The sequence below is a fragment of the Camellia sinensis genome, chromosome 7, assembly GCF_055761805.1.
Source record: "Camellia sinensis isolate YWXY chromosome 7, ASM5576180v1, whole genome shotgun sequence".
NCBI classification, from domain to species: domain Eukaryota; kingdom Viridiplantae; phylum Streptophyta; class Magnoliopsida; order Ericales; family Theaceae; genus Camellia; species Camellia sinensis.
Genome location: NC_138967.1, coordinates 63,687,450 through 63,697,757, shown reverse-complemented (window position 1 = coordinate 63,697,757; position 10,308 = coordinate 63,687,450). Strand labels below are relative to the sequence as shown.

Here is a 10,308-nt window from a genome sequence, read left to right as displayed (position 1 = left end):
CAAAAAAATATTTAACATTTTAATATAAATTATAAATTTTTTAATATTTTATTTTTTAAATAATTTTTTGAATTCTTAATTAAAACACTCTCATATCAAACGAGAGCTTAATAAAACATTTGAAATTCTGACCATTATTCTAATTTTAGTTATATCTAGTGTTTAGCTTTATTCTATCCTTCTATCCTATAATTATAGATTTCGATTGCTTTATTCTATCCTATAATAGATTTCGATTTTGAACGTAATCCGTGACGTCAGCAGTTCTATTATTTTATGGCCACTCCCTTTCCTCCTTTGACCAAAAACCGGCCACAAATACATGTCGACAGCTCCGTGCTCAATCACTGCACTTCACTTCACTCCTCTCCTGCAACTATCGACAATACTACGTAATTCAAATTTTATGGTTTAAAAGTGATTTAAATGATCAAAATGACATCGTTTTAAGTACAAAATAATATAAAAATAGTTAAAACGACGTCGTTTTGACCATTTAAATTTTGATCATTTGAACTACTTTTAAGTCACAAAATTTGAGGTACGACACCTTTTCCCGCAACTATAAATATATACGGATATACAGAGACACAGAAACAGAGAGGGAGAGGAATTTGAAGAAATTTGTAAGAAGAAAAATGGTTCAAGTGAAGAAGGTGAAGTTGGGTTCACAAGGTCTAGAGGTATCAGCACAGGGACTTGGTTGCATGGGCATGTCAAGCCACTACGGGCCTCCAAAGCCCGAAGAAGACATGATCCAGCTCATCCACCACTCCATCAACTCCGGCGTCACTTTCCTCGACACCTCCGACGCCTATGGCGACAACGAACTCCTTCTCGGCAAGGTAACAACAAACAACATATCTACTTCCATTTCAATTCCACTTATTCAAATCTTTTAACTATCAATTCTAAATCAAGCTGAATTTGATTGAATTGGGTTTTTATTTATTTATTTATATATAGGCTCTCAAGGGAGGGTGGAGAGAGAAAGTGCAATTGGCCTCCAAATTTGGGATCACCCGCGTCGACGGCAAGCCGGCGGCGCGTGGCAGCCCGGATTACGTGCGGGCTGCGTGCGAAACTAGTTTGAAGCGGCTGGAGGTGGAGTGCATCGATCTCTATTACCAGCATCGGATTGACACTAGACTTCCCATCGAAGTCACGGTTTGATCCCTATTTCCTTCCTCTCCAAATACCTCCAACAATGCTTTTTTATTTTTATTTTTCTTCTAAATTTTAATTAAACAGTGGGTTCTCTATTTTTTCCTGTATTCCATTTAAATATTCTTTTTTTAGTATTTTTTTAAAAAATTTATATTATGAATTGAAGTGTTTTTCCAAATAATCATGGCTTCTATTGCAATAAAATAGAGTTCAAGTATATTTATGAAGTACTACACTTGACTGAGGGAGCAGCTCTACCAAGCCCTTGAAATAGGAAGTCACATAATAGGACCCTTAAAATAAGAAGTCACATAGTGAGTTTATTGGACTCTGTTTTCTGGTGAATCTCCCTGATTTGTGTTGGTTTTTTTGGTGAATGATGCTATCAATATATACATAGGGAAAGACTAAGCGTGTGTACTATATGTATCTCATGACTAAAGAAGAAAATAACATAACTCCATAATTTCTGAGTACTTAAATAAAAGTCAACCAAACACCACATGAGGCATAATCAAAGATCTTATGAGTTATAACTAAAATATTATCATAACTAAAGAAGAAAATTGGTCATGATTAAAAAAAAAATGACATAATTAGGGGTGCATCTGGTATAACCCTTGAAAGAGGTGTGTATAGTAGAATTTCTCATATATATAATGTAGTGATTGATCATATTTCCTTAAAGAGTTCGTGAAAGAACAATGGGACTGATTATTATGTGTGCCCAATTGATATTGAAATGAATCGTTGTCATTTGGGGTCAACTATTGTAAACACATTAACATATGTTATGTGGGGAAAATATTTTGTTCTAATATAACACTCCTTTTTTGTTGGTTAGAACCGTGTAATGTATCCCATTTAAATGTGATTGATCCTGTGAAAGTGGAGGATGCAGTGTAATTTTTTTATACACAATTTATCAAGTGTGTGACAAATTTTGACTCTTGTTCAAAGGTTTATAAAATAGTACATTTTGTATTTTTGCCTAAGCACTTTAGCTAGTGTGTACTCGGACAATACTCTTGACTCCTAAAATTGGTTTGTCTAGCCTCCAAGACTCTCCAAATGTAACTAGCCAAAAGAGAATGACACAAAATACCTATCGTGTTGCTTATTTTGTTGGAACCCCAATCTATGATGAGAGATGAGACTAGGTGAAAAGCCTAACATGAGATAAATGCCTATGCTATTGGAGATGCTCTTATGCCATACTATATTTTACCCTAATCAATCATAGTACAAGCACTCCCATGATATGTGTAATCATATTCAATATCCGTGGTACACTACAAAAAATTAAGGTTTTAGAAACCAAAATTTAGGGACAATTATTTTTTAGGGACCAAATATTTTTGTTGTGAAAAGTGTTATTATATTTTAACAACGAAAATTGGACATTAGTGATGAATTATTATCATTTTGGAACCAAATTTTTTGTTTAAAAAAGTAAACCATTTTGAGACCAAATTATTATCTCTAAAAGTCTATTTATTAGTGCCATTTTTAAATTTTTGTTGCTAAAAGCGTTATTTTTTACTTTTTGGGATGACCTTTTAACGACTATTCTCATGACAATAAAAATTGGTCCCTAAATGTCTTTTGCAACAAAATTTTTACTTTTAGAAAGCAAAACATTTGATTTCTAAAACTTTTATATGTTGTAGTGGTATTATTAACTATGTCCATAATCCTATCCTATTATTAGTCCTTATATCCAACAGGAAAACATATGGATGAAACAAATGCGTTCTTACAGAACAACCAAGAAGTGCCCAGTATAATTCTTTAACTATTCTTTCTTTTAATTGATATGTAGTTTTCGACTGGCATTACCATGTACCCATTGTACACCCTTGTTCAATTAGAATTTAAAGTCCTAAGAAATGACATACTGAGTTTACCACATGATTAGTGAACTTCATAAATTGCATGTTGTCTCAATGATATTATAATAAAGGACTAATATCAATGGTTATATGTGATTTATGATCCTACCATCTCATTTCCAATTTACTGCCACAGTCCAATTGTTGGTCACATGGTTTGAACAAGGAAAGCAGTAATCGTTGTGTAAATGTGGCCTTGCAGAATAACCAAGAAGTGCCCGGTCTCGTCCTTTTAATAGATAAGTAGTTTTTTGACTAGCAATACCATATCCCCATTGTACACCATCGTTTAATTAGAGGTAAAAGTTGTGAGGAATGACATAATAAGTTTACCACATGATTAGTGAAATATGGTGTGTTTGTTTGGACGGACTGGATAAGAGGGGATTGGAATCTATTGGACTGTTAGTCCTGGATACATTGTCCCTGGACTATTTAGTTAGACTGGATTTGTACCTCATGTTTGTTTAGTCATGGGATTAGATGTCACTATTTGATTGGATAAGATAAGAATCCTATGCTTGTTTGGGATATTATGGAGAAGGAGAAGTGTTCAAATGACTATTTTGCCTCGATGACATTATGATAGAGGACTAATGTCAGTGGTTATATGTGATTTTATGATCCTACCATCTCGTGACCAATTTATTGCCACGGTCCACTTTTTGGTAGCACAGAGTTGCTTTGAATGAGGAAAACAGTAATCATGTTGTAAATTTAAGAATGAATAGTGATTATCATTCTATTTAGGCAATGTTCTGGTAGTACTCCCTATGATAGGATCAACTAGGTTGCAATTTGAAGTTGTGTGATTACACTGCAATTCTGTTCTAGAGTTGGATGGCTATCTTTTCATTTTTTATTTTTTGGGGGTACATTGGATACATTAGAGGCGGTAACATGGGAACTGTAACCAACTGCACTGGTTTCATGACTCTCTCTCTCTCTCTCTCCCTGTTTATGAGGATTTGACTATTCCTTACTTGTTTTATTATTTACATCTGTTTTTTGGAATGAATATTGTGTTGACTGCTACCTGACCTTGTTTATGACATGTTTTTGGGAAGATGGGAGAGCTCAAGAAACTGGTTGAAGAGGGTAAGATAAAGTACATAGGTCTGTCTGAGGCCTCTGCTTCAACAATCAGAAGAGCACATGCTGTACATCCAATAACAGCTGTGCAGATGGAGTGGTCCCTGTGGTCAAGAGATATAGAGGCAGATATTGTTCCTACTTGCCGGTACGGTGTCATTTGTGCTAATTAATCTGATTGGAGAGTAATAAGTATTTTGAAATTCTGATTTCATCCCTCTTTAAACTCTTTTTGTCAATTTCAGAGAACTTGGCATTGGGATTGTTCCATACAGCCCTCTAGGCCGGGGATTTTTATCTGGAGGTACCAACTTCATTGCAAACTTGCAAGATGGTGATTTCCGCAAGGTCTGTTCACATACTTATTATTTTTACTTGCCAAATAAATTGAATAGAAGTAGTCCAAATTGCTTGAAATTATTATATCATGTTTCACTCTAAATTTAATTTGTGTGCCTGCCTTACAAAGTGATCAACCTTCTGAAACTTCCAAAATTTCATTAATCCCTATATGTGAGCCATGGTAGTCAGTCAATATTCTATCAGTATTTTGACTCATCATATGATATATCTTGGTATGCTGGGGGAATGGAAGATTTTTAATTTGGGGCTTTTGTTCTGTTAACTTATTGTTTGAGAATATAGGTGAAGAAGAGCTCCTCTTTGTGGAATCCTACTTGTGACAATGATTTGATGGTTTAAATCACAGATCCCGTCAGTGCTATAGGATTCATCTTCCACATAGACATGCTCTAGAATATAGTGCTCTCTCTCTCTATAATAATTTTTTCTTATGTACAAACTCTACACAATTATTCTGAATAAAAGAAGAAAAAATGTCTTATTCTTTTGGCTGTCAGCGAACATTCGAAATGGGATCAGGTCGGCATGACCCCAGTAGATTATGTTCCAAGTGAAATTACTTGAAGGAAGTCCGAAAACATCTTGTTTTGTGCATGATTTTGAACTGGAACCCCGTGTGTAATTATTAGGCTATACAAAGACAAATGTTAGCGACAAAGAAACTACCACAGACCATTCACAATTCTGAGGGACCTACAAGCTTGTGTGCAGTCTGTAGTTGACTTCTGTGTCTGTAGTATTGCTGCTATACAAAATTCAAACCTGCTACTGGTAATCCATTATCTATACTATACTATTATAATATGTGAGCACTGCATTTGGTGAAGACTCTTTTGTGAAGTTGTGTCACGGTTTGATTTCTCTCTAATGTCTCTCTAATGCCCAAAACATTTTGCATTCTAATATGTATGCAAAATGTGTTTTTCCTCTCTTTTGTTTATATGTTTTTTTTTTTTTTTATATATATCTTTTCCTGTCGATGTTCATTACATAGTGTTTACACACACGATAATGTATTTTTCTCAATACTCATATTGTAATATGTATGCATGTACATGCGTAATACTTGCGTTGAAATTGATTTATTTTATACTTAACTTTTCTTAAAACTAGAGCTGTTAATGAGAAAACCTTTAGACTGTATTTGGTTGGAGAATTTAATAAGAGAAATGGAATTGGAAAGGGAAATAAAGAAAAGGAGAAAGAATTGATAAGAATTTGAATTCCAAATTATGTTTGGTTGAGTTGGGAAATGGAGAAAGAAAATAACCTAAGTGAATCCAAAATACAAAAAGTGGGATTGCATTTACCTCTCGCTTTCTTTGCCCAATGTTTTCCATGTAACCAAACAAAAAGTGGGATTGTATTTTTTGTTTCCTTTCCATTTCTCTCTTCAAATCCTCCAACCAAACATAGTATTATGATTGGTACTCGGGAATTTGTTCACAAATAACCCAGGTATATGACCAAATAGGATTGTGATTTATTTTTATAGCAAAATATGTCAAAGTTGTGTACTTCTTAGGTCCTTCTGTTTCGTGGATTTATAGTTGTAATGCCAAGACATGTATTTCTTGTGTAGAATTTTCCAAGATTCAAACCTGAAAATCTCGAGCATAATCAAAAGATATTTGAGCGGGTCAATGAAATGGCTGCAAAGAAGGGCTGCACCCCATCACAGCTGGCATTGGCATGGGTCCATCACTGTGGAAACGATGTGGTTCCCATCCCCGGGACCACCAAGATAGCAAACTTGAACCAGAACATTGGTGCATTGTCTGTAAAGCTAACCCCAGAAGAAATGGCTGAACTCGAATCCTATGCCTCAGCTGATGTGGTCAAGGGTGAGAGACATGCCGTTATGTCAATGACATGGATCAACTCAGAAACTCCACCATTGTCCTCGTGGAAAGCTGAATGAAGAAATACCTCTTGTTGTCAACTTGTACCCTGAGTACTACCGATGCTTTTCCTATTTAGCTGTAAGTTTCTAGTTCTAGCGCCCTCCACCACTGCTATGCCTTCCTCCACAATATACTTGACTGGAGGAGTTTTATGATGTATTGCATCGTATCCATATTAAACCAAAATATTTCTGTTACTGCTTTTACAGACTATCCAGTCACTATTGTGCAGTGCTTTTAATTTTTGTTATTACAAACTTCCAGCAAACGATGAGATCGGAGCGTTTTTTTTTTTTTTTTTTTTTTTTTTTGAAGGTTTCTATCATGGACTATTTAATAATTTTCCTGTACTTATGCCAACAAAAACTTTCCTATCATGAATGATTTGAATTGTTTTATGCCAACAAAAACATATTCTCTAAGGACAATGAAACCCTGGGCTGAGCAACAAATGTCAAAAAGCAATCGGCGCTGTGTATAAATGTAAAATCTTGTAGTGTTTGGTTTATTGGAATAAAGTGCAATGAAATGATCTTTTTATCAAAATATTCGTTTAAATGTTTAGTTAGATTACAAAAATAATAACAAATGCATTACAAATGAAATCGTCTTTTATCATTTTAAGAAAATGATCATTTTATAAGAAAGTTTAAAGAATTATCATTTCATTTCATTCTCTTATTCCAATCAACCAAACAGGGTATTAGGCTTTAGAGTTCAAACCCCTGTCAACTGACCAAGCAAACACAAATCATTAGCAAAGATATGTAAAATGAATAAAATGATTAGCTTCTGTCCACCTCAAGGCAGTGATAAAAGCCAAAAATAAAGGCACAGGATGGAGAGAGCCATAAGAAGGAACCGATAGGCCTATTTTCAAAGAACAATCTTAGCTCCAAGGCCCCCCATAAGAGAGGATTTGTTAATTGCACTACTGCAAGATTGAAAGACAAGATGAGGTGCAAAACTCGAGAGACAGAGAGAGAGAGAGAGAGTAATAAACTAAAAACTAAGTAGAACAACAGGGGAACAAGAATTAGAAGAAGAGCAAGAATGGTAGAAGATGTAGAAAGAAAAGGCCAAGGATTGAGCAAGATGAACAATTATGATACCCACAAAGGGAAATTGCCAAGGAATTTTTAAAAGTCCTCCCAAATGGAAATCGAACGGCTAATACCCATTTGCCATCTTAACCGAAGTTGCAAAGCACTAACCTCAAAAAGGGAAATCGCCAAGGAAGTTGCAAAGCATTATCCCCAAGATGAACGATTATGATACCCACAAAGGGAAATAAGTAGTGATACGTAACTCTAAAATTGTAGCTCTAACAGGAGCTTTAATGAGGTGGAAAAGAGAGAGAGTAGAGAGAGATAGAGAGAAGAGTGTGAACCCCTATATCACATGGGTACTCTCCACATTATTAGAGTTCTATTAGAGATCTCAAATATTATTGATTTTTAAAAGTCCTACCAAATAGAATCGAATGACTGATACCCATTTGCCATCTTAACTGAAGTTGCAAAGCGTTATCCTCAAAAAGTATACTCCACCATACCTAGGAACAAGAAGAAGTTGGAAAATATTGGGTTGTGCGATACTTCCTCGTAAAAAAACTGGTCAAACATAGTTTTTCGGATAAAAAAAGCATACTCCAACTTTGTTCACTAAGCCTTCGTTTGAGATGTGAGTTGACTTTTTGATTTTTTTAACTTGGGCTAAAAAGTTTCATTTGAGATGAGCTTTTTGGCTTTTTTGACTTTTGTAAAAAAAAAAATGATGATTATAGTTTGGATATGATATTTTTTTTATTGACTTTTTAACATATTTTGTCTTTTTGTGACTATTTTAAACCAAATAGCCTATGCCAAACATAGAGCTTGATTAAAAGTGTTAGTAAAAAATGGATATTCAAGTTACCTTATGTGAAAGAAATCACTCACTAATTAAGATCTCAAAATTTGAATTATGAGTCTCCAATTGTAAGTCCGTAGAGAGGCTACTGGAGTTTCTCTAGAAAAACTTACACTCCAAATTCCATGTACAATAATGGTGGCTTTGTTTGCTAGTTAAAATTCAAAGGATTTCAAATCTTAGAAGTATAAGGACCAAGTTTAACATGAATGGTCAAAACCAACATTATAGCCCTGGAAACCCTACAACTATCTCTCTTTCTCTCTCTCTCTCTCTCTCTCTCTCCTTTTTTTATTTTTTTTATTTTTATCTCTAGTGTTGTCTCTACCATGTTTATTGGTGCCCACGTCAACGGCATCTACTACCACAACCTCAATATTATTCGTCATTGTTGCTTATGTTATTTTCACTTCAAATCATCGTCGTCGCCACCGATCTGTGAGCCTCTGCCATCAAGTGATGCCAAATGTGCTATATTCACTAGAGACAATTCTTGTTATCACTAATTTTTCAAGTACAAATTTTATCTCTCTCTAACATATCTCACTAGTCCAAATTGAATTTTGTTTCTCATTCACTGTTTTATTTGATGTATCTATTTGTTGATTATATATTATGACTGATAGAAATATAATTGTTATTGTTTGTTTTGCATATTTTTTCTTAGAAAAATATCACATCACTGCATTTTTGCAAAAATAATTACAAATTAATTAATTTTTTTATAAATATTAATATTTAAAATTTATAACGGTTTCGATTTAGATCCGACTCATTTCTTGCTTTTGAATCCTGGAATCCATGTCCTTAATTATTGTTCATTTCATTTTCATTTTGTGCTAGTTGAGTTTAACTATTTGGAAGTTATGGTTCTGTTTGAAACAGGTTGAGAATTAGTTTTTCAAAAGAGTTGTTGCCCAGATTTTTGTATGTTCACTCGAGCATTTTTTTTTTTGAGTGGTCTTTTACAATCTGCAAAACTACCAGAAGTGAGGTATCTTCGCTCGAGCGGTTTTTTGCAGGTCTGAACGTCTGTAAGGGGGTCATTGTGGCTCGAGCAGTATTTTTGGTCGCTCGAGCGATGTCACTTATTGTGGTTGATACTCGAGCGATGTTTTAGTTGTTCAAGCGGTCTGCGTGTATATCAGTTCGAAAAAAGGGTTTTCTAAATCACTTTTCACTTTCCCTCTCTCTCTAAAAACATTCAAAGCCCTAGTTCTTCACTCTCTCTCTCTCTCTCTCTCTCTCTCTAGTTCATGCATTCAAACTCCAAATACTTCCAACCTATTGATTTCTACACCTAGCCTTCTGGAGAAAAATTTAGAACACGTAGAGAGCATTGTTTTAATTGGATGAGTTACTGATTTTGGCTCCGCCAAACTTCATCCCATGCTCTCTCTTGTCTTCTAATCTTGAGGTAGGGATTTCTTCAACCTTTGATATGATTTTTACCTTGGTTTTTTGTCTATTAATAGAATCTAGTGGTTTGGAGATTTTAGGTTAAACCTAGGGTTTGATTTTGAATTGAAAAGAGGGATTTTCAAATGAGTTCTTGAGTAAGGTTATGGGGATGTGTTTATGGTTAAGATATGTTAAAATGTTGGATTTCTTTACTTAAAATTGATTTTCTAAGTAAAGGGGGGGTTTTGTTCTAATATTATGGATATTTGGTTTGTGAAAGAAAATAGAAAATGATATTGGGTTTTGTAAGAATAGAACAATGTATATGTTGATGATGATGGAAGAGTTGGATATGTAATATCACTCCCATTTTAAAAATGATGAGATTCTATCTTTTGTTGAAAATTATCTATTATATAGAAATATCTGTTTTGGGCTATCAGTGGAGGATAACTTTGATCGTTGTAGAAATTGTATGAGCATTAGCTGAATTGAAACTAATCATTCATACATCTGGCATTGAGCATTGTTGCATACTTAAACATTGAAAATGTTTTGTTTTGAAAAAAATGGTGAAT

General features: G+C 34.3%; 1 protein-coding gene across 1 annotated transcript; it reads left to right on the top strand.

Annotated features, from left to right (window-relative positions):
- Nucleotides 1-330: 330 nt before the first annotated feature.
- LOC114273609 (putative aldo-keto reductase 2) lies at nt 331-6,624 on the top strand. The gene is made up of 5 exons (XM_028215410.2): nt 331-845; nt 967-1,167; nt 4,127-4,299; nt 4,397-4,499; nt 6,097-6,624. The coding sequence occupies exons 1-5, from the start codon at nt 639-641 to the stop codon at nt 6,433-6,435; spliced, it is 1,023 nt and encodes a 340-aa protein (XP_028071211.2). The 5' UTR covers nt 331-638; the 3' UTR covers nt 6,436-6,624.
- Nucleotides 6,625-10,308: the final 3,684 nt, after the last annotated feature.

What these genes read in the sequence shown, in the direction of transcription:
- LOC114273609 (XM_028215410.2), top strand. Translation starts at nt 639, where the DNA reads ATGGTTCAAGTGAAGAAGGTGAAGTTGGGTTCACAAGGTCTAGAGGTA. An exon ending in GACTTCCCATCGAAGTCACG is followed by an intron (nt 1,168 to 4,126) that starts GTTTGATCCCTA and finishes GTTTTTGGGAAG; the next exon opens with ATGGGAGAGCTCAAGAAACT. An exon ending in GATATTGTTCCTACTTGCCG is followed by an intron (nt 4,300 to 4,396) that starts GTACGGTGTCAT and finishes TGTCAATTTCAG; the next exon opens with AGAACTTGGCATTGGGATTG.